General features: G+C 36.1%; 1 protein-coding gene across 3 annotated transcripts in view; it reads right to left on the bottom strand.

Annotated features, from left to right (window-relative positions):
- HACE1 (HECT domain and ankyrin repeat containing E3 ubiquitin protein ligase 1) overlaps window positions 1-25,677 on the bottom strand; it is a 109,131-nt gene that overhangs the window by 36,093 nt on the left and 47,361 nt on the right. For all 3 annotated transcript variants that reach the window (XM_057739229.1, XM_057739228.1, XM_057739230.1), the window contains 5 exons: window positions 25,464-25,570; window positions 19,537-19,687; window positions 12,431-12,765; window positions 4,543-4,611; window positions 4,213-4,300 (listed from right to left, as the gene is read on the bottom strand). In XM_057739229.1, coding sequence (XP_057595212.1) covers window positions 4,213-4,300; window positions 4,543-4,611; window positions 12,431-12,765; window positions 19,537-19,687; window positions 25,464-25,570 — 750 coding nt within the window. The remainder of the gene's footprint in view (window positions 1-4,212; window positions 4,301-4,542; window positions 4,612-12,430; window positions 12,766-19,536; window positions 19,688-25,463; window positions 25,571-25,677) is intronic.

The raw sequence follows: 25,677 nt of genomic DNA, 5'->3' as shown, positions 1-25,677 counted from the left end.
CAATCCTCTCAGAATTTTAGTTTTCCTACCTGTAAAACCGGGAAAATAATACCTAATTCAAGGGCTAATTCTGAGGGTTAAATGAAATAATGCACATACAGAACAAAATAATAATTATAATCATAAATTAATGTTTTTTAAAGCATCTATAAGCCAGGTACTGTTTTAAGCACTTCACATGCATTTTCGCATTTAATCCTCACAGCACTGTGAGAAAAAGGGACTTTTATTATTCCCATTTCACAGAAGAGAAAAATGCAGCACCAAGAGGTTAAGTAGTTTACGCAAACACTCAACTCCCAGAATGCTAATATATGCTGCTCTTATCTGCACAACAATGTTAAAATTATTGCAAATAAGTATTGTAAATGATGGTAAACTTATTTGCCATAAGATATTAAATATTAAACTCTATCCTTCATCTAGAAAATGTGAACCATTTTAAAATAAATACAATGGCAATTTTTTAAAGTACTTCAAATATAACATTAAAAAGTGAAAAATGCTGCTTTCAAAAGCTAGTTATCTATTAAGATCAAAACATCCCCACACACATATATATACCTACAAAGCCCAAGAGCATATTTCCGTATGTAAACTTTCTGAGTACCTGCATTTCCATTAAGTAATTCACAGAACAGGACTGATCAGAGGCTCCTCTTAATAGTATTTGTACAGCAATACAAAATGTCTCTCCCTTTAACTACCAGGCTACCTGAAAACCACCAACAGAAAATCCTTTAGCAGAGGTAGTTGTTTTTACTTTTTTTTAAATAGCCTCCAAGTTACAGAAAATTCCTTAGTATAGTACAATGGTGGTTTTTTTTTTCCCTAATGTGAGAGTAAGTTGCTAACATGATGTCCAGTCACCCCTAAATATTCCAGTGTGTTTTTCCTATAAACAAGATTTCTCCTACATAAGCAGTGCACCACCATCAAAATCAGGAAATTAACACTGATACATTACTATACCTAATCTTCAGACCCCATTTCAAGTTTTGCCAGGCTCCAAAGAATACCCTGTATAACATAATAACTCATGAGCTGCCTTTAGTTATCCTTTTCATTGTGGCACTGAACATTGTGTGTTCAGTGTTTTCTTAATTTTCATGACCTACATATAAAGACTGCAGGTCAGTTATTAGAATGTCTCTCAATTAGAGTTAGTCTGATGACTTCCCACGATAAATTCAGGGTGTGCACCTTTGGCAGGAATACCAAAGAAGTGATGCCACACTCTCAGTGCATCCTATCAGCTGGCACACTGCTTTGTCTGCTGTGATTACTGCCAAGCTTCTCCACTGTAAAGTTCCTTTTTAATCTTGGTAATCAGTTAGTATTCTAAGAGGAGATACTTTGAGACTATAAAAATATCCCACCCTTCATCAAACTTTCTGTTTATTCACTAATTCTTTCACCATAGACTTATGGATTCCGATTTTATTTCCAATATTTTGCCATCATTATTTATTTTGATGTTCAAATTGTTCCAGATTTGGCCAGTAGATTCCATTCAAGCTGATTCTGAATTGTTTTGACATAACCTCATCATTCTTTGAACAAGTTTCTTACACAATAAAATGATCCAGGCTCATCTTGTACCTTCCCTGAATTAGCCATTTCTCCAACAGGCCCTAGTTCATTGAGAATGGTACTCAGAGACCAAGAAGTGGGTGCCAGGTTTACTATATCTATCTACCCACATCGGAAACTATACGTTCACAATGATATCTCTAATTCCAATCCAATAGTACAGGATTCATTGTTTTCCTCCATTTTTTAACTCCTTTCTCTAATAGCGAGACACTAGGCTCCTGTTATCTTTACTATACTTATTCATTCAATCAACTGCCCCACCTCATATATAATCATCTTCTGTCACTGCAATGGATACCCTATACCCCACTTAGGCTTTGTCAAACTACCCTGAGCAACTGTCACCACCCTGCACATCGGACATCCTCCCTATACCACTCCAACTCACATACTCCATGCTGGGCTCCTCTTCCACACAAACACTCTCCTCAGCACATCCAAGCTCCAAAAACTTTCACTGGGCCACCACTATGCACATGGACACCCACACTGGTCAGGCGACAAAACCCCCTCTGTGGGTCAAAAAGGGGGATGGCTAATGCAGATGCTTTTTGAATGAATAGTTCAGGAAGGGAAGAGGGAAAAGGAAGTGAAAAGCAGAGACAGTATTAAATATAGCAAACTACCTCTTTCAAAAACTAAAAGCTTCTTTCACCTATAATCTCACTTACCCTAGAATGGAATAACTTAGTGCTGATTAAGAAAATGAACTTAAGAACCAGACAGACTTTTAAATTCTGGTTCCCCCACTTAGTAGCTGAATGACTTAAACAAGTTACTTAACCTCTTCAGCTTCAGTAAAAGAGTACCTATTTCACATGATTGTTAAGAAAATAAAATAATCTATGTAAAACAAATGTATGGAACCCGACCTAAAGTTAGCATTCAATAAATGTAAGTTATTACTACCACCTTCTCTTTTACATCATCATTACTAAACAGATGCCAAAGGAGATCTATATACATGTATATAATTTTATAAAGATTAGTTCTTAGTTTTCTTTAATTTCTGAAAGGATCAGTGTCCCTGAAGACATTTTAAAATACCTATGGCATTTATCTTATGACTACTAACCAAACCACTGCCTCCAGTCTAGCCTACATTTCAGACAAATTATTTCCTAAAACTTTGTCAGGATCATGTCATTCTCCTGAAATAAAGTTATCAGTGGCTCCTGACAGCCTAGCAAATGGAGATTCCTCAATATGGCAATCAAGGTTCCATATAGTATAACCCTAATCTACCTTCCCAGAATTATATCTCATTCCGCACCTACACAAAATTTCTGCCTTAACCAACTGTATTTTAATACACTTTTCCATCTATATGCTCTGACCCATATCTTGGCTAGAATGCTCATCTTCCCCATTTACTCCTATCAAAATTTTGCATGTTTTTTAGATTAAAATCCACCTCCTCTTTGAAATCTCCCTTGACAACAACAGCCGAAAGCAAGCTCTTCCTCCCTTAAACTCCTAAAGAATCAGGTAATACTGTAAGTACTATATTTTACAGGAACATTTATTATCTCCCCTGCTAGACTGAATAAAGATCCCCATGCAGGTAGAACATATGCTTTCCAAAACAACTACCACTTACTGAACATATATACCAGTCTTTATTTAAAAATTAATCTTCACAATACAGGTTTTATGAGGTTGGTGTCATTACCTCTATTTTATAGATAAAGAACCCAAGGCTCAAGGATGTTAGAAATATACCTAAAATCACATAGCTGGTAAGTAGCAAAATGAGCTTTTCCCAAGCACATTTTATGAAACATGAGTTATATGGAATGAATCCTCGCTGGGGAAAGCTCTCAGGTCTTATAAGTCTGGAAGATTAACAAAGTTAAATCATTATTTTTACCAAATGGCTTGTCAAAGCCTTTAGCAAGCTGCTGATATGCTTTATTAATCTCCAACAGGGCATATGTTATATTTCCCAAATGTATTTGGGGATAAAATCCCCAAGGACCTTTGGTCTTATAGGACTAGAGTTCCATTTCAGGAATGTGGCAACATGTCTTTGCACACGGTAGGTACTCAATACTCACTTCTTAAAGTTACTCCTTATACAAAAGTAACATACTAATGTAACTCCATGTACTAAAGTAAAGAATAAGGTAACAGGACTTCCTAGGTGGCGCAGTGGTAAAGAATCTGCCTGCCAATGCAGGGGACACAGGTTCGAGCCCTGCCCTGGGAAGATTCCACATGCCACGGAGCAACTAAGCCCATGCGCCACAACTATTGAGCCTGTGCTCTAGAGCCCATGAGCCACAACTACTCAGCCCATGTGCCACAACTACTGAAGCCCACACTCCTTGGGCCCGTGCTCCACAAGAGAAGCCACGGCAATGAGGAGCCTGCACAGCACAATGAAGAGTAGCCGCCGCTCGCAGCAACTAGAGAAAGCCCGTGTGCAGCAACAAAAACCCAACACAGCCAATAAATAAACAAAATAAATAAATTTATTTAAAAAAATGAATAAGGTAATAATGTCACTCCACTTACAGCAGGTGGTCTCAAGTATAATAATTACTTTGAACAGTATTCAAATTAAAAACTTAATTTTCATTAGACAGACTAAAATAAGATTAAGAAAAGCACTACCTGTGCTTTTATGATATGCATGAATCTTGACATCAACTCAGGACATTCAAGGAGGAAGTGAAAGTGGTCAAATATAATCTTGGGATTCCTAAAAGAAAAACATACTGTGTACACGGATGGGAAGGATGAGCAGCATTAAGTGACATTGCAAATTTAGACATATAGATACTGAAACAGAATAAAAATACATATTAATCCACACCTACTATATTTGTACTTGTCAGCATTTTTTGAATAGTAACAGAAGTAACATTTTTCTGATGAGATAAAAACTGTAAGAAAAGAAAGAAAAGGCTGTAAGAGCAGTCCATGAAACCAAGAAAGCTTTACCTGTTAACGAAGCATTTTAAAACTTCATCATGTTTGCAGACAAATTCAATGAAACGGGGTGAAGTCATTCTGTGGGGGGTAAAAAACAGAACACGTAGACAAGAGTTGGTGATACGGCAAATTTGACTATGCATTTAATTGGACTGGCTTCTAGACAAAAAGAAATGCAGTTTGGATTGTCTTTATGGAATCTGAGGCATGCCTAGTCAATTTATAATATGAAATAAATACATATATACACACACTCAGATATATATAAAATAACTTTTCATTAACAGATGATATAAACAAGTGACTTTTTAAAAACCTTGAAATTTTAAGCATCTCTGTCTATGTGTTTCCAATATATAATTAAATGATCCTACAGAAAGTGACATTCACCATCCTACATGTTAATAACATATGATACTTAAAACTCAAATATTCTGTACTACTTCCAGATCAGTTCAGTGAGTATCCTGAAGATCAGAAAAGAGCCAAAAACAGTAAAGTATTATTTATCTCCGCAATTACAAAAAAATTATAGCTTTTCTTCATCTATCAGAGAAGGAAACAGTAAGCATGTAGTATAAGGCCAGACAACTGGGTTTTCTCTACTTTGTAATGCAAGTGCCTGACTTCAGGTCTGATTGGTGAGGCATCCACTTCAAAGATGGCTCCCTCGAATAAACACAATGCCAGCCCCACAACTAGATAAAGAGCCAGGATGCCTTCCACTGAGGCTCCTTTGTTTTAGAGATCTTGGTTAATTTTGATGACTGACCATTTGGGCTACTTGTTTTTCGCTCTTGTCATGCTTTATATTCCCACTCTTACATTTTAAATTCACCAATAAAGAGTGAGGCCTCGAATCCCTAATCCCCTGCCCTCAACCCAGGGCTTGTGTGAGCTCTTTCCCTCTTCCTCCCACCCCTAAGATGACCTCACTGTGTGGCCCCAGCGAGGGGGCCATGTAATTTACAGGTGCTATAAGTAATAAACCTTTTTTCCCCCAAAGTTGTCCAATGGTTACTGCTGAAGGGCACCCTACAATCACACTAAGAATCACAAGGGCTGGGCCAGCCACAACAATGGTTATTGACAGGCGGAGACGGGCACACAAAACAACTGGCGCAGTCGGCAGGACGGCGTGATTGCCCTGCAGTAAACCAAGGGGAATGCCCTTTAAGCTGCAGCGGGCTTACTACCACCTAACTCCGGTGAGGAACACCATCGGGAAGGAAGTGCCACTTGCTGGGGGTCTGTCTTGCTGCAACGTGCTTTTGAATATTGCCTGTCTTGTGCTGCCTTAGGCATCCAACCAAAAAAGTCATGGCTGCGGTAATAATCCAACAATCTCCTCAGAGCGGTGTGATTAAGGTCATATGGTCTAATGAGACGATGAGACCACTAATTATAAAGGCCTTAAATGACTATTAATGTGTGTGAGGCTCCTCCACGCCTCAAAGCCAAGGGGAACTAAGGAGAGTGAACTGGATAGCAAGGCTACTACCACCACCCAAGGAAAGGCTCTGCGCTAAAGGCACAGGAGATTCCTGTAGGTGAGGAGGGGAGACCTCTGCCTGAAATCACAGAGGTGGCAGGCTGTGTCTAGACTATGCGTCCTAACCTAGAAGAGTAAAATAGCCTCGCAATGGAAACCAATGGCATCACCAGAGGGAAAATACAGCAGAGCCCTATGGTCTCTGTGTTACCACTTCACTCACTACTGTCGCTCTTTGTCCCCTAACCCAATGGGATATTGGGTCTAATCCCTGGTATAATGCTGCTAAAAAATGAATAGACAAATATAAATATTCTAAAACTCTGGTGCCAGTGCCTCCTAAAAACTCTGAGGAGGTACACCAGCTCTTTGATAAATGCAAACCCCATAGTCGCTTCCTGGGCATTATTTAATGCTATGCATGCTAACATGCCAAGAATTTGATATTACATTCCAGAGGCCTGGGGGCTTTTCCCAAAGAGCCTGAGTATATAATGCTAATAGAGAGACCACAATCCTAGAGGGTTCTCTTGGGACACCCTGGAAAGGAAAGCAGCCACCTACAAAGGGGCTCAGGGACGTCATCTAACATTTTCCAGTAACAACACATAAGATTAAGGTAACAGGAAAAAGAAGTAGAAACTGAGTTCAAAAACTACTCCTTAATTGATATTCAAACATTTCTTAAAGATTTCATGCAACAAGAAGAGGAGAAGGGAGTGGACTACTGCAGGTTTTCTTGTTTGTTTAGAATGAGCTCTAAATTGCTGTGACCACCAAAACGCGTCAACTGGTCAGCATCTCTAGAGACCCTAAAATCCACAACTTTCTTAAAGATCCATCCAGGCTACAAGCTTGTTTCCTCCAAGAGATCACAGATCATGAGCCCCTCTCCACTTTCCACTAAACGGGGCAGAACTAAGAAAGAGCCCTCACAAGGCATCCCTGCTGCCAATGCAAAAACTGACAGGGTTATCAAGGCCTCTAGTAAGGAAAAGAGGGGTTATGAGAAGGCAAAAGCCCCCACAGCCACCAATATTTGTACCAGGGCACATCTTCTCCTCACTTGGATATTTAACAGCTGGCACCATGCCAACTCTTCCATCACAGTGATCACTGCTAAGGTTCACTGTGAATGGAAAATATTAAGATGAGGCCCACCTCCTGCTGCACAAAACTGGCATGGTCCAATGGGTTTATCATTTCCATTATCACAGTGACCCAAGTAACCTCCCTCTTCATTTCCAACCCTAGAGAAGCCCCATTTGTCCCTGAGTCTAGAGAATTATTTTTACAGGACACTCCTCCTAATTACTGGGTGGCCCTACTACACTTTATTGGGACTGCCAAAACCATTCAAAAGGCACTAAAAAATCCTAGGAGGAAACTTACATTCTTTCTCTGTCCCTTAAGGTGTAAGTGTTATCATGTCTTTGAAATACAAATACCCTAGGAGGTAACTAAAACCCTGCCCACAATCACTGAAGGAAAAAGAGAGAGGGAAAGAGGTCTTTTAAAATATAAACTGTTGTAAAACTTCTCTTACCCAAAATCTCAACACCCCCCTTAAGACAACTTGTCAAAGACAAATACAAATCCTGTAAGTCTTCTCCACAAATATTAGTAAAAAGCTTTATCCACTAGAGGAGGTAACCGTAACTTGTTCCACCTGCCAGACACAATTTGAACTCAAAAGGTAGTCTATAAACTAGTAAGCTGTATGTTGTGTGCCTGGTTCACAGCTGCAATTTTGGAATGGAAGCTATTGGGTCTCCTTGTCTGGCTGCATGTTTCTGTATGTCTACAGATGTACGTTATATGCAAGAGTTTTTTTTCTCTCTACCGCTGGATGGTATTAGCAAAATCAATTTGTAAAAGAGCTGTATTTAATTGGCTTAAAAATAAATACTATGAATTAAGTATTCCTAAAACTCAGTAATACAGAAACTAATCCAAATGTTTTTCAAGTTCACGTGATCTGGGATAATCTTCTGTAAATAAAAGGTAGTTTAAGTTTGTTGGTTTAATTAAAATAGGCATGTCTCAGATTTATCAACATTAGATATAATGCAGACATGCAGTTTTTATTCTACTTGGGTTTATTATTCAAAGAAGTTCATGTTATCTAGGTTACAAAAAATTTAAGGAAGAAAAATAGCTTGGGATGATGGCCAATTTTGTCTAATGCCTAATGAGACTTTCATGAGTAATCTAAACATAAGTGTTAGGAACAAGTGATTTAAACAGATGTAAGTGGAATAAGAGTTTAGGTGAACTTTTCAGCAACAGTTGTGTTTTATGGTATGTCTACTTAAAAACAATTTCCCAAATCTCTTTGGTAACTTGAAACTTCAGAGTTTTGCTAAGTTAAGTAAATGATGGAAAATAAGGTAAATGATGGAAAATAAGATAAATGAAAATAAGTAAATGATGGAAAATAAGGTAAAATATTGAAACATTAATTACTGAACATAGGTTTATCCACTTCTGGCTTTCTATTACAAAGGAACTAATGATAAATTTGGTTATCTTAGTAAACATGTCTTGTACCACACTGAAAAATTACACTATAAGGAAGCTTGTGCTTCTAAAAATTATGAAATGTATTCATAATTTTGCCAATATAAAGAATGCTGATGCAGCAGGCAGTTTACAGTTGCTTACTTCTCAGTTTTCACTAGAAATTAAAGTTTCTAAGGGTTAAGAATTCCGATTAATATATGTAATTTAAGCTACTGGAAATAATAAGGGAAATGTCTCTGTATGCAAGAAAGTAGGATGTGTTTTGGAGTAAGAAAGGTATGAGGTATGGACATGCATTTTTGTAAAGGGAACTGAAAGTAATTTTGTCCTAAAGTAAAGCTGGTTATTTCAGAATGGGAAAGGGGGAAATAAAGAACAAAATGGTATAGAAAGTTGAGAAAATACAGAATGAGAGGATTTTTACCTTCTATGGTCAACCAGGCTAAAATTCAACTGTTACCATCAGGGTGTTTTTTTTTTAAATAAGCTTTAATATCAATGGTATGTTTACATAATTTTCTTTTATCTGCTAAAAGGACAATTTTCCTGCAGTATTTGTCTGCTCCTGAGAGAGACTGTAAAAGGTTTTTCTTTACCTTCTAAGTAATCTGGTATGAAAAGCAAAGATTTTGTATTGTAACAAAATAATTTCCCATGCTTTGTGTTGTCTTTTTAATAAATCTTATTTATTTACTTATTTATTTATTGGCTGCACTGGGTCTTCGTTGCTGCACACGGGCTTTCTCTAGCTGCTGCAAGTAGGGGCTACTCTTCATTGCGGTGGGAGGGCTCCTCATTGCGGTGGCTTCTCTTATGGCAAAGCATGGTCTCTAGGCACATGGGCTTCAGTAATTGTGGCACATGGGCTCAATAGTTGTGGCTCATGGGCTCTAGATCACAGGCTCAATAGTTGTGGCGCACATGCTTAGTTACTCCATGGCAGGTGGGATTTTCCTGGACCAGGGCTCAAACCTGTGTCCTCTGAATTGGCAGGCGGATTCCTAACTACTGCATCACCTAGGAAGTCCCCTTCATGTTGTCTTAATCAAGTCTTTGATTACTTAAGAAAAACGAGTCTTCTCAATATAAAGAGTTAAGATTTGCTCACAACAATGTAAGTGACTGCATTTGCCTTTAAAATCATCTATCACTTTGGTTAAGTAGATAATTATTATTTCATAATGATCTGCGATCCTATTTAGTCAAGTGTCCAAAACCTTTTAATATTTTTTGACAAACTTCCCCAAATCAAATTCTAAATGAAGTCTTTTTGACCTAGAAGTAACACTGGGATTTTTTTAAAGGGCACCTGGAACATCTCAAAAGATAAGTTCTCTCTCCTTATAAAAAGAATGTTACATAAGAAATAATGCTAAACCTTCTTTATGGATATCCCTGCATGGATATATTTATTAATATAAGTGTTCCAGAAATAATACGAAATTCCTAAAAAATCTGATATGTAATGTTATTGTCATAATTTCAGTTACCATCTTAAAATATTGTGTGTCACAGAAATACCCAAATTCCCCTATCAACCACATTATAATGAACTCTCATCAGATCTTTAACCATGGGCATTTTTTAAGTCTTTTCTCATTTACAGTTATTGTCTTATTCTGATGCTTTTGCAAAAGTACTTCATCTTTAAGGTGATTCATGGAAAGGACTCTGACAAATACAGGTTTCTGATAACTTTCACATCATACCACTGAACTGGGTAAACATTTACAGAACTCTAAGGGAAAACTGGATTCATAACACTGCTAACCAAAGATCAAAGTCAAGAATTCATTACATAAGACTTAATAAACTGATGAGGATGATTACAATTTTTATGAATTTTTGTTTGAAACATTGCTAGTTCTTTAATCTTTTGTTTTCCAGACTTAAGGAAACTTTTTCTTTTAAGCTAGCTATGACTCAGCAATTTGGTAAAGTATACCTTTATGAACAAAGATGAAACAATTACTTTTTCTTCTAACCTGACCCCTCCAGAATTTGGAAACTCTCAGTGAGTATTCTTATTTTCATGGCAATACAGTTACTTGAGCAAGTTCAAGAAGAATCTGTTCTCCTTCTAACAGGACACAATTGAAAACACTGGTTATATTGCCAAGGCTTTGACTGGAATGTCCCTCTTTGAGAGAGAAATGCATAGACTCAGATATGACCAGACAACTTTAAGGAACTAAGGGTGTTAATTTTATGGAGCCAATAAAACCTTGTGGAAAAACCAACCTAGTACCTTGCTTACAGGGTTCCTGGCAAACTTACCAGGTACGTAAGGAAGGTCACTTCCTGGCAGGCCCCAGAAACGTCAAGATATTTTGGGGACCTCAAGAAGAGAGGAATTCTATAGGTATTGCAGGCAGAGTGTAATGGCGAGTCGTTGGCTTGGCTTCTTAGCCTCCAGAGGTTTTTAAATTTCAATTTGAATTCCTTACGAAAAGTTCTGGCAAAGCAGACATAAAAGAGCCTAAATGACCAATCATTACTCTTGCTCCACTATGTGAATAGTCAGGTCAAATTTACAAAACTAGATTTATTTTGCAAACAAATTAATCTTACTTTGATTACCTCTGATAGAAATGGTGGTGATGGTAGAAAGAAAAATTACATGTCAATGGAAATTTATAGTACACCCTTGTGGATATCAGATTCCAGTCCTGTTAACTGTCTTTGAGGTTTTGTTTTGTTTTTTTTAACACCCGTAAACTGGACTGGATACTGAATTTTCATTTCCTCCGATATCTAGCTACAATTCTCCAAATTAATATTTCTCATTTTTCTCCCACCCTTCTCACTTGGAATCACTGCAAACTAAAACTACTTTTTCCAAATCCATACAAGATAAAGTAGGACAGGGTTTCCCTGGTGGCATAGTGGTTAAGAATCCACCTGCCAATGCAGGGGACACAGGTTCAATCCCTGGTCTGGAAAGATCCCACATGCCGTGGAGCAACTAAGCCCATGTGCCACAACTACTGAGCCTGTGCTCTAGAGCCCGTGAGCCACAAGTACTGAACCCACATGCCACAACTACTGAAACCTGCACACCTAGAGGCAGTGCTCCACAACAAGAGAAGTCACCGCAATGAGAAACCTGTGCACCACAACAAAGAGTAGCCCCTACTCACCACAACTAGAGAAAGCCTGAGTGCAGCAACAAAGATCCAATGAAGCCAAAAACAAATAAATAATAAAATAAATCTTTAAAAAAAAAAAGATAAAGTAGGACAACTTGATGTAAAATTCAGAGAAATAACCACAATAGCTCATATACGGACAATCTTTGTACCTGCTGCTATATGGGCCACTCAGAAAAATCACCAGATACGTTCAAACTGCAGACCAGGAAAATCTATCAGATTGCCTTCACTTTATCCACTTCAAAGAGGCTGCCACTTCATAGACGGCTATCTCGAATAAACACAATGCCAGGCCCACAACTAGATAAAGAGCCACCCCCATCTCCAAATTTCTTTGTTTTAGAGATCTTGGTTGATTTCGATAACTGACCATGTGAGCCACTTGTGTTTTCTCTTCTCACGCTTTAAATTCCCACTCTCATGTTTTAAATTCACCAATAAAGAGTGAGCTTTCGAAACCCTAGGCCTCCACCTTCAATTTCAATAAAAACAGAACCCCAGGCCCTTGAGCTTTCTTTCTACTGGCAACCTTGCTGTGTGGCCCCAGGTGTGTCATGTAATTTCCAGGTCCTGTAAGTAATAAACCTTTTTTTTTTCTTCAAAGTTTCTTGATAGTTATTGCTGAAGGGCGTCTTGCAATCATAATAAGAACCACAAGGGCTGCTCCAGCCACAACATTGGTTACTGACAAGCAGAGATCAGCACACAAAACAAGCAAAAACCTTCTTACCCTGGAGGCATCTGACAAGAACAGCACATGTAAAAAGCTTGAATGACAGCACTTAGTCGGTTAGCTGTCATAGAAATAACATCCTGACAGTCTGCACTGGCTTCCTGTTTCCCTCCAAGAGCATCTGGTTTAGATTCCGCTGTGCCAGTGGATAGATTTTCATAGCTCCTAGGTCCTGGAGGTTCAAATGGAGGAATGGAAGTACCATCTTGATCTTGGCCTTTTTGTTTCAGTAAAATAGAAGTGATATCTGTTGAGTCCTTTTTGTTTTTCATCAATTCTGTAGCTATTAAAACTAGCCATTCATCTAATGAGTGCCAAAGCAATTCAAGAGGCTAAGAAAAAAAGAAAAGTGTTTTTCTTAAACATCATTCTTAAACTGCAGGATAAGAAACCCACTCAAGACAAATATTATAGAAGAGAATATTTACTCTAGATATTTTTTATTTACTCTAGATATTTTTATTTTCCCAAGTTTATGTGACAGCAATGCCTAAAGGTAAGTAACAAAAACATAAATCTAATATAAACAATTTCATTTACAGAAAAAAATTAATTTATATTTATTTGTTCCTTAGAATAAAAGGAAAACTAAACAAAAAAAATTTATAAGCAATATTTCTTCCTTTAAAGATTTTCAAATATTTAGTTTTAAAACCATACATTTTTTTTAATTATTCTATCATTTTTATTATTCAGTGAATGTTCATTGTAGAAAAATTAGAAAATCTAGGTAAGTAAACCACTCTCTCAATTAAAATAATCTAAAATATATCCATCAGGTATATTTATATATAATATATATACATAAAACTTTCAGTTCTATTGAGATATAATTGACATACAGCACTCTATAAGTTGCAGGTGTACAGCATAATGATTTGACTTACATATCATGACATGATTATCACAATAAGTTTAGAGATCTGCTTCCACTACACTATTGTTGGCAGGCCCTAGTCCCTCACTGGTTATTGGCTATTCACTTTAGATCTTCATGATATGAGCCTATCCACTGGTCTTCAAGACGTGGCAGCTGACTTACCAAAGAGTGAGTGGTCAGGAAGAGAAAGAGAGAGTATGCTCCTAAGAAGGAAGCTGCAGTCTTTTTTGTGACCTAATCTCAAAAATACCATCAATTCTGCCAAAGTTTACCAGTCACACAGACCTGTAAAATGTGGGAGGGGACTACACAGGGTGTGACTACCAGGATGGGGGAGACTACTAGGGGCTACTTTGGAGGTTGGCTACCCCAGCCATGTATGTTACTCTGCAGCCAGGAGCAGTTTCAGCTTCCCTAAAACCACGTGGGACGCCTTCTCACCCTCCCTATCCCGGCCCTCTAAGTCATCACCCATCATCGAGTTGATCTCCCTGTGTTATGCAGCAGCTCCCCACTAGCTAACTATGTTACATTTGGTAGTGTATATATGTAAATGCTACTCTCTCACTTCATTCCAGTTTCCACTTCATCCCAGTTTCCCCTTCGTCCCCCACCCCGTGTCCTTAAGTCCGTTCTCTACATCTGCATCTTTATTCTTGGAGGGGATATGGGGATATTTGTATAAATACAGCTGATTCACTTTGTTGTACAGCAAAAACTGGCACATTATTTTTATGAATACAATCTCCCTAACCTTTACTGTATTAATGTGTCAACCATTTTTAATTGTTGTTTTTCAATTAAAAAAAGAGAATTCATAAAGAGCTTAATAAACAACTTCGTTTACTACACTTTTTTCTTTACCTGTAGTCTCTGAGATTTTGAAAATTTATGACAAATTTTAAAATGACATGATATTTACATACACACACACACACACATATAGGCATACCCAACCACACACAATCCATCTCTAATAACTAGTAACTCTCAAGTATTGGCTAGCAAATCCATAAAGATTAACAGCTTAATAAAAAAGGAAAAGATGGGAGTAAACAGTTTCTTTTTTATACGCTATTTAAAATATTCCTTTTGAGAATAATGAAAGGTCTTCTGTAAATTAACAAGCAAATGAAATTTTATCTTTAAAATATTATGTGATCATAAATGCTACAACAGGATTAGGTACTAGAGAAGATGAAATATATACATCATCTCTAGTAAAGAGTTTCTAACACGAGGAGAAATATAAATGCCTACTATTAAAAGACATGCTACTGGGGATCTAATGTACAGCATCGTCCCTATGGTTATCAATACTATATTGTACACTTACAAGTTGCTATGAGAGTAAAGTTTTAATGTTCTCACCATAACAACAACAACAAACTGGTTAATTATGAGAGGTGAAGGATGCGTTGACTAACCTTATTGTAGTAAACATTTTGCAATATATACTTGTATCAAATCATCACACTGTATACCTTAAAGTTACTCAACCTTATATAACAACTATAGCTCAATAAAGCTGGGGGGGGGGGGGGGGGGAGAAAGACCTGCTAGAACGTTTTCATCCCAAATAAAGATGAACAGTAAAGGCACGGGGGACAGTGGTTTAATGGTCTTCCATTCCTACACTGTTCTAAATATTTCTATTGAGAGTGATAAACGGTCTTTCTACAAATGAAAGTTAATCTTACTTTTTGATTATTATATGATCACAGAACACTACACACTAGACCATGTGCTTCTGAAAGACCCACCCCTAAATATTTCAACTAAAAGAAATAATCTTGCTTTTAAACGCCACTCTGTAAAGAGATTATACAACCATATTTGGAACTTAGAAAATGTTTAACCTGTTCTGCCAAGAAATCCTTCACAATTATTATCTAATAAATCCTCCTGCTGTTACCTCCAGCCTTTCTTCAGATTTCCAGAACACTCTTTTTAAGAATATTCTACTTATTGAATTTGCAAACAATTAAATCACCCAAAGTCTTAAATATTAAACCAAAAAGCAAGAAGGAAAAAAACCCTACCACCATTAACAAAAAACCAGTTCACTTATTCAACAAATATTTAGTTAGTACAGCTTAGGTAAAGAGGTAAGCAAAGTGAGAAAATAATTTCTAAGAAACCTTTTCTGAAGTTGAAATGAGCACTCTTCTCCCCCACAAAGAAGGCTTTCCCATGGCTAGGCCCAGCAGTTGGTGCCTAACTTCTTAAAGGGTCCCTGAACCGCTTAAAAGAAGGGCAAGAAGCACCAGCTGCCATCAACACTGACATGGTACCTTCACTGAAAATGTCTTAATCTCAATCAGGATCCAAGTTTGTGTCTACAGTTTCTCTTCATAAGAAAAACATTAATCCTGCTAAAAAAGATGAAAAAGAACTTTTTATGTCACAAAACTATTTAGCTTTACATCAAAAAATGAACTTCCAAAAAAGAAAGAACAGGTGGTGATGAAAAACTGCCTGAAACAAAAAGATAAAGGAATAATTGGCCTCTAAGTGAGAAGGACTAAAACCCAGAAAATCCCCACATTGGATGGAGATGAAGGCTAAGGCAAGAAGCGATACCTGTTCCCCGTGCAGATAAGAGCACTGATCCTGAACTACAACCATCCTATTCTCAAATATTGACAACCTGAAAAAATTAAAGGTGAATTCTGAATAACTCCAGGAATAACATCCAAAAAAGCCAGATCTGTGTATAAATGATTGTGACAATAAAGATACTGAGAAAAGCTAGAAAGAGTTTTCAACAAAGTAGCACAGCAAAGAATTAAAAGAGAATGAAGAAAGAAAGAAAAAAAAAGAGTAGAAAGTCATCTTAGGCTTTTCTTTACTTTTTTCTTTTTCCCACTGATTATTTCTTCATTCACACAAGCACTGAAACTAAATCCAAACCTTGAAAGCATTTTTACTTAGGGAATTGTTCCTTTGAAGACTTGTTCAGAAAATTCATTCCTCAATAACAAAAAGAATACTGTGAAAATAGCTTTAATTTCTAACTGTAGTAGCAGTCACAGAGAAAAAGAACCGAGATAAACTTTAAAAATTAAAAATAAACAATTGCAAACCATATCTATGATGCTTTTTATATTCATAAATAATTAAAATATCAATATAAAGTACCATACATACCAACTGTTACACAAAAATAAGTCAACATCTATGGAAAATATTAGGTTTCCTGGCACTATGAAAATATTACTTCATTTCATGTTACTGAGTGACCTTCACCACAGAATTATATTCTACCTATAACAATGACTTGACAACCATACATGATTTTCAAAACATTTCAAGTTAACAAGTCAAAGCTATAATATATAATTCCAAACTTGTTGGACAATTAAATAAATTTCAAGATCCATGTGCCAAATGAGATACAAATTTGACAGGAAGGCATTACTAACTTAAACTTATTAATAGTATCTTGAAATTCTGTTAATCAAACTATTCTCAACTCAGTGATGTCAAATGCCACAAGCCAAAAGATAAGATCTTAAAGTTCAAAGTTTCTTAATCTTTCTTGGCTTCCAAATTTCTCCAATTATAATTCTATGAAACCATTAACAGTCATAGCTTACTACTCACAGAAAAAGAGCATATCAAGATTCAAAAAGCCTAAACTGTCTTCCCCATGCTCACCCTGCTTGGATAACCAGAACTACCTTCTCTTTCAGATGTTTCAAAGTTTGCAAGGCTCTAGATAAAAAACCTCTTAACACTGAAAGATTGGCTAAGTGTTAAGATTAACTTAAAGGACTTCTAAGATAAATCAGAAAACTAATAACAGGATGTTAAACAATTTCACCTACTAAAAACACATGGCCTATAAACCCACTCATTCTTAATGGAAAACCCATTAGCTAATCCCAACAATAAAGTGACATGCTAGAGTACCTAGTTAATGGAATAGAAAGTAGGGATCAACTGCTACCTTAGACAAAATGTGGTAAAAATTAAAATGGTATTTCCAATCTAAAATTGCAGCAACTGAGCAGATGGTTCAGATTTTTACAACTTCAATCATCCCACAATGAAAAGACCTTAAATACATGGATGACAATGTACTTTCTATTTTTATCCTTATAAGTGGGAGGGCAGATCATTTCACCATCCTCCAAAGAGTCCACCTTTAATTCATAAAATCAGACAGAAAGAGATTAATCAATCCCTTAAGAGTAACACTTGTTAATGTTTTTAAAAACTGGCTGAGTTTTGTTACAAAAATGTTTTACCAAAGTGAAAGGTCAAAATTTCAGAGAAAATAAGTGATCAGAGACAAAAGCAGTTGTAAATGATACAGAAAAAAATACCTTAAAAAGATAAATAAAGATGTTAACAAATGAAATAAAATAGAAGGAAAGAACTTTATATATTATACATATCACTGATATATATAATTAGCAATGAAAACAAAGAGTCTGGATTCGATAAAAGAAAAGCTAAAAGGAAAACAGTAATATCCTTTTCTACTCTATTTTTATCTGTACTGACTGGCTAGGTAGAAAAATAACATTTAAATTAAACACTAAATGCCTCTAAGAGGTTACTTAGCACATAATTATTTTCTTATATCATTAGCAATAGGTGGCAAATTGAAATTTTAACAAAACAAAACAAAAAAGACAATAATAAATATAATCTATACTCAATTTGTCAGTAGTAACCATACCTATACCTGGTTCAATTTTCAATCATCATTACAGATGAGTAGAAGGATGAATAGAAAATCAATTAGGGGTAGATTCAGTAACTAACAGCATGAGTCATATTAGAACACATTAAGAACAACTTCCTGTAATGTGAATGTTTAAGCAGTAAAACTCACAAAACAGCACTAACAAAATGGGATCAATAATTCAAATTCAAATTTTACAAAGACAGGAAGTTATCGCTTCTAACTAGTATCAAAGGAAGTGGTAATGTTGAAAAGCTAAAATCTGAATTACAAGAAGATGCATAACTTCCTTCTTCCAGGAGATGGCACAATAGGGGAAAAAAAGATACACACACACACACACACACACACACACACACACACACACACACACACAGAGCGGGGGAGGGAGAAGCATATACAGGTGTCGCTGAACAGTCCTACACCAATTTAAAAAAAAAAACAAAACTTATACATACCTATTTTAAAAGGCTATCATACCTATTCTAGGTATTAAAGAATTGGCTAATGTCAAAATGCTTGCAAACCATTTATTTATAAGTGTCTGCCAAAAACTTGCCATATAAGAAAAGAATCACTTAGCATACATCATTAATTTAACTTTATATAACTTCCAATTTTATAGACAGTAAAGCAGTCAATCATAACTAGTTTTTGAGGAAGGGGCACATAAAAACATTTATTTATCACCTTTTGGATAGACAACGTATATTTATACCCAAAAGACTGCTCAAAGAAGTGTAATTTTTCATGAACCCAAAAGCTAATTTTATACTATGAAAAGCTCTGCAGACAAGTTACCTTTAAAAAGTAACATGAAAACAGTTATTAAATTACACATTTGTCCAAAATCTTAGTTATTTGAAAACATAATGCCACAAAAAAGCATTAACAATAGTAATTATAGTCACATACATTTTGCTTACTTCACAAAATTATAATAGGACACGGTTACACTGCCTTGGAAATCTTTCTTCCAAGGATTCCATTCATAAATGAGCTTGTAAAGAAGCAGCAACTGAAGCAATACAAAATACATTAAGAAAATATCTCAACGTTTCTTCCTTGAAGTTACCCCAGGAATTGTTAGTTAAACCAACAAATGAAACTTACTTTTAAAAAAGATACACAGACACACACATAACACAAACGATAATAAAACCTAAATAAAAACTGGATGTTTTCTTTCTTTCTGAATAAGAAATATTTTTTTTAAATTGTGATGGCTGCATTTAAGACATAATCCAATTTTTTTTTAAAAAGTAGAATTAAATTTATAAATTAAATATCTTTACCATTAGTAAATAAAATTTTACTTCTAAGAAAAACATAGAAAGCTCTTCAATTGAGACTTGCTGCTGATTAGACAGAGATGAAAGGAGAAAGATCTTAGTTTAAAAAGTGTCAGTCACTGGTATAAACCAAATTTACATCCTGTTTATGAGGTTTCCAATTAATGAATGTATGCTTTGTCAAATTCATCTCTTTCACATCTATCTTCCTAACAACGTCACATACTTTTCTGACCTTGAACACCTGGCTTCTTGGAGTTTTATTCCCATTGTAGCCCATATCGATTCCATTACTGGGAGAGGATGGACCAATTCGAAAGACATGACAAAATATCCTCACAATCCTTAAAAGGCTCTTCATTTGAGCATCGTAATTACTAGATATGCTGAAAATAAAAATTAAAATATGAACAGATTAGATGGAATAAAACAAATTACATCTTAAAATACTTACTTTAAAACATTTACCATCTGTTCAATAATTTAACGAGTAAAATTTCTTTCCTGTCATGATATGGGATGGAATGTTTTGTTTACCAGGAAGTTAGCAAATATACATTATATTGCATATGAATGATTTATTAACTTTTAAGCAGGTAGAATATAACCAATTATCAAAGCATAAAATATAAAGAAAATCACCAGTATAGAACAGTGTATTTATAAATAAAACTGATTCTTTAGAACTCTGAGAACATTTCGCTGAGAACCAATAGTGGAAATGCTGCTTATGGTCTTAGGCCAATCCACAACATAACTGTAGAGGCTGAGCTCTACTATTCTATCCACAACCCCACTTTCTCCAACCCATCCCAGAATAGTAAGCAACTGTTCACATATAGAACATGTACAAATTGAATAATCTTAAAGTTACTGACTATCTGTACCAGGGTTCTGCATATAATGGACTGTCTTATGACTGTATATAAGTAAATAAAGGAAATACATCCTACTATGAAAAAGACTCTGATCCAATTAATACTCAACTATATTAAATATAATATAAACTTTCTTTGACAAATCAAAAAGCCCTTCAAAATCCCACAGTGCCTGGAGATTACTCACCATCATCATGAATACCGATCATTACTCTTTCATGGAGAAACTGTAGGAGTCAGGCTACATGTATATTGACTCTAATGATAGATCTTAAAAAATTTGCTGTTATTCAGGTGGTGGTTTTATTTTGAAACCTCCAACATCAGTTATCTTGTATTACAATGATTTTTGTGTAACATTTTGTGTAACAATGGTTGGTTACACAAAAGCAGAGTAAAGAGTTGTGTGAACATTTGGGCATAATGGCATGACTGTCTTTGTATAAACAATCATCAAAGCTTACCCTGTCTTTCTCAGTTCATTAAAATTTTCCTCTATGATATTTTCATGTATCCTCTAACGTTAAAAACAATAATGGTGGGACTTCCCTGGTGGCGCAGTGGTTAAGAATCCATCAGTCAATGTGGGGAACATGGGTTCGATCCCTGGTCTGGGAAGATCCCACATGCCGCTGAGCAGCTAAGCCCGTGTGCCACAACTACTGAGCCTGCAGGCTAGAGCCTGTTTGCCACAACCAATGAGCCCACACTTCACAACTACTGAAGCCCATGTGCCTAGAGTCTGTGCTCTGCAACAAGAGAAGCCACTGCACTGAGAAGCCTGCACACCTCAACTAAGAGTAGCCCCTGCTCGCCGCAACTAGAAAAAACCCACACAGCAACAATGACCCAATGCAGCCAATAAATAAATAAATAAATAGATTTATTTTAAAAAACACAATAATGGTTAGTAATGTGGAAATAGCAAATGCTTATTCCAAATATTCTCATTTGATAAGTGAAAAATCAGAAGGTATTTTCTATTACAGGGACAACTGAACCAAAATTTCCTGACATTTTTACTTCAAACGTTTATGTTGTTTTCTCATTCTAACAATTATTAGCTATCAGTTACAAGTGTCAGTAAAATATAATAGCTACTGCTATCCATACTGCATTTGAAAGGGATAGCTACAACACATTAGCAAAACTTTTTGTTTTAGTAACTTTGAATCAAATGTGTATAGAATCATTAATTTAACTTGCACTGATTTTCACACATTTGCCTTTACAAAGTTGTTTTTAATTCTATATCATAAGATTGTTGAGACTAACAAAAGAGAAACGTAGTAGGGTTGAAACTATTTCCTTCTCTTATTGTGTTGCAGCTATTGGAAAAGTTAACTCCAATTACTCTCAAATTCTACGAGAAAGATGTGAATTTAATTTTTCTCTGTGAAATTACCATATATACAAACATTTGTTTTAAATACCTGATCCAGAGAACTTCATGAGTTTATCTTAAGGTAAGAAGTATTTTCTTATACAGTGGAGTCTGAATATCATCAATTATTAATAAAGTCTAATATTACTTTACCCAGTTTAATTTTCTTCCAAGTTAAGTCACTAATCTAAAAAACGTCATTTTTCACTTTCCAACCAGTGAAATCTCTCTTTCATATTATACAAAAAGATCATAAATCCAAACTTCATCACAAACTCCTCCAGCTCATCATAAAATAATTTCTTCCCAAGCCACCAGGACTCAGGTTTAAAAATTAGTTCCCTAATTCAAAGCCCTGTCAATGCACTTACCTTTGTTAATATAGGAGTAAACTTTCATTCAGTATACTCTTCAGTGTTTTACTCAGCAAACAGCTGTGACTTCTCTTTCCATTTGCACACTGATAACTATCTTTACCTTCACTCATAAATATATAGGAAGATAACTCATTTATTTAGTGAAACACAACACTGTGCAAAAAGGGCCCTTAGTAAATATCTATTATCCTTAGCAAATATTCCTAGAATCAGTAGACAAAGGCTATCCATTTTTCCCAAAGTATGCTAAATAACATCTCAATCATCGCTAATTAATACATATTTGAATTATTTTCTTAATTAAAATATCTATTAAAATAAGTGGCCAAAATTACATCACACTGTGGATTAAAAAACATTAAAACGATTGACAAATAAATGAAAAAAAGAAAGAATCTGCAAAAGTACCATTAAACTAAATTGGCAGAAGGGAATGATTTGTATTTGAGGTCCTCTTAAGACTCTACCTTGGTAGCTGTTAGGTAATAGAAAAAAGATATATTGTTTTTTGCCCCTGCCCTCCCCTTTCCCTGGCAGAGAGCTCCTAAAACCCCTGTAGTGATAAGTGCACTAGGAGCATCTTTTCTTCTCATATTGGGTCTTTGGCCCTGGTTCCTGACATAGAGTTTTGAAATCCCTTGGAATTTCCTGGGTGATAGCAGTATCTTTTGTTTTAATAAGGCAACTCTTAGTGGGCTTTTGGATGGGGGCTGGTCACCAGAAAGACCAAGCAATGGTTAGAAGCTTGGAATTTTCAGCCTCATCCCCCCATTCTCCACAGAAGGGTAGGGGCTGGAAATGGAGTTAATGATCAACATGCCTGTGTGATGAAACCTCCATATAAAAAACAAAAATATGGGGGGTTCATGGTGCTTCCAAGTTGGCAAACACACCCACAAAGTAGGAGAGTGACATACCACAACTCTATGGGGAAAGAAGCTCCTGTACTACGGACCCTCCCAGACCTCATCCTATGTATCTATTCATTTGGCTGTTCATCTGTATCCTTTATCATATTCTTTATTAAACTAGTAAACAAAAGCAAGTGTTTCCCTGAATTCTGTGAGTTGTTCCAGGAAATAACTGAATCCAAAGGGGAGGAGGTCATGAAAACCTCTGATTTATAGTCAAGCAACAAAAGTTGTGGGTAACCTGGGAATCCAATACCTGCAATTGGCATCTGAGGTTGGGGGCAGTCTCCTAGGACTGAGCCCTTAACCTGTGGGATCTGATGCTATCTCTAGGTAGATAGAGTCAGAACTGAGTTAAACTGTAGGACACCAGCTGGTGCCAAAGAATTGCTTGATATGGGGAATAAAAACCCACACCCGACACACCTGGTTTCCAAAGTGTTGTAAATGTGATAGTAGTGTGAGAGTGAAGGAGAAACACAGGAGGAAGACTAGGTTTTGCCAAGATGGTACCAATACAATAAATTCTAACACAATACTAATAACCAATACTCACTACCATCCCGAAAAAGAGATGTTTACAGACCAAATTGGCCATAATAATGGATTCTTTAAGGCACTGGAAAGGTATCACTGTAAGTGGTGAGGCAGTACAGTTTAGCAAAGTAGTTTTAAAACTTGTTCTGGCCATAGATCCCTCTTTCCTACTCTGTTTCTCCTGTTCCACTAATATCCCGGTCTTTTTTTTTTTTTTTTTTTTGGGGGGGGTACACCAAGTTATCCCAGTCATTTTTAAGAGCTAAACTGGACCCAGGATCTGCGCTTTATTAATTAGTAAGAATATAAATCCTGGTTCTTCTAGCCCAGCAAATCACTGAACTTCAATTTTCTTATATATAAAATGGAGATAATAGCGAAATCACAAAGTTACTGTGAGGATTAAAGGAAATAATGTAATTGAACGTCCCTCAGCTTATCACAACCTGCTGAAGTACACATTAAAGGTGAACTTAAAATAAAAACACAGAAAGATAAAAACGTAAATGCTTTCTGATTACAAGGAAGAGCAGAAAACAGGGCAAAGATTTAAGTAGAACAAACGAGTAAGTTTTCTAATGTAGGAGAACAGGTTAAAGGTAGTATGAGGAATTTAAAAACGAACCAGCAGCAGCAGCTGCAGCATCACCTCTACTACGTGCCGGACACACTGCTTGGCGCTGTGCTTACAGCACCTTATCAGTTCACCCTCACAATTCGCTATTTACGATCATCTTCCAACAAGGAGATAAAATCCTGGCTAGACTGTAAATTAAATCTGGGGTGAGATCTTGTCTGTTTTACTCACGTTTTCTAGCAGATGGCCTAGTGGATAGCAAGCAATCAAAAATACGTATTGGATAGATGGGTGGATAATGAAAGGAACCTCCAGAAAGTTACCTGCTGGGGTCACACAGCAAGTGGTGATGTATGCATTTAAACCTGAGTCTAGCTGACTCCAGAGCCCACGCTTTTACTCAGTATGTCTTAGAAAGTCCTCATCTAACAAATGGATGAACAGAAATGACTAATAAAAGGAGAGCATTATGTAAAGCTGGAATTCAACAAATCTTATAGACAGAGCCTAAAGTAGTCTCAAAGATAGAAACAGCGTAATAGAAAAATTAGCAAATGGTATACTGAGTAGGACTGCTGAGGAAAGACTTCAACAGCTAAAGAAACACAAGAAAGTAATCTTGGACCATGAAGTGTAAGAGGCCTTCTAAGCAAATAGTACAGAGTGTGATTCTGGTCTGAAGTATATGAAAAGTATGAAGGAAGACAGGAATATAGGGCTAACGTAATGGATTTGACAATGTAGCTGATTTACAGAAGCAGCATGGAGTTGGAAGGAAAAAAGTCCAGTTCCACATACAGAGCTGAGAGAAGACCACGACCTATTCTAATACCGTCAATGTAGTAAAAGTTGAAGTGAAAAGAAAATTACAAAGGAAGACAGCATCCAAACTAGAAGCGGGCCAAATCTGTAAGCTAAGAAATAACACATTAGCCATTTTACTCCTAATTGGGGTGGCTAACCACATACAAATAAGTGGAGGTACAGGAAAATATATAAAGGTATCAACTTCATGGACTTAGTGACTGAGCCATTAAAACCACAGAATTGGAAAAAAACAAAGAACTGAATTGAGGGGGACAGTTCAGGGAGAAAACTTTGTAAAAAATCATGAGGGTATTCTGTGAGGCTGAAGAGGAGCCTACACCCAGTTTTGTAAATTAGTGATCAAGATTCCTATACTACATTCTTGATTCTTTTTTATGAACATTTTACTTCCATGATTAGTCTAAGCAATCATTTTATAAAATTCTAGAAACATAATCCAAATCACTTAAGTCAGGATCTATTTTTAGTCTCTTTAGACAGACTAAAGTCTCCTCGGGATTCTCCTGATCCTTTAAAACAAAACAAACAATGATAACTCAGCAAAATTCTGGAACATCTTAACACTGATAAAAGGCATCAACAAAACAAACTATTCCCAGAAAAGCCTAAAAAGAGACAAAGCTGACGGAAATTGCTACCTATTGATTTGCTTGTATTTTGAAACACTTACCTAAGCAACTTATGACCATTTGTGGTGGCAACTTCAGCAAGGCTCGTCAGAATCTTCAAATACTGGCTTTCACTTTGCTGAGACAAATGCTCCAGAACTTGCCGTAACTAAATTTTTTACAAATAAGAAAAAAATGTGATCACATAATAATCCATTAAACTTTGTCAAGAAACTAAGTACCTATTAGCTTAGTAAATATCCCAAAGCCCAATTA

This window comes from Hippopotamus amphibius, chromosome 6 (genome assembly GCF_030028045.1).
Source record: "Hippopotamus amphibius kiboko isolate mHipAmp2 chromosome 6, mHipAmp2.hap2, whole genome shotgun sequence".
In the NCBI taxonomy this organism is placed as follows: domain Eukaryota; kingdom Metazoa; phylum Chordata; class Mammalia; order Artiodactyla; family Hippopotamidae; genus Hippopotamus; species Hippopotamus amphibius.
The sequence above is the reverse complement of the archived record's forward strand: the minus strand, read 5'-3'. Positions and strand labels throughout refer to the sequence as shown.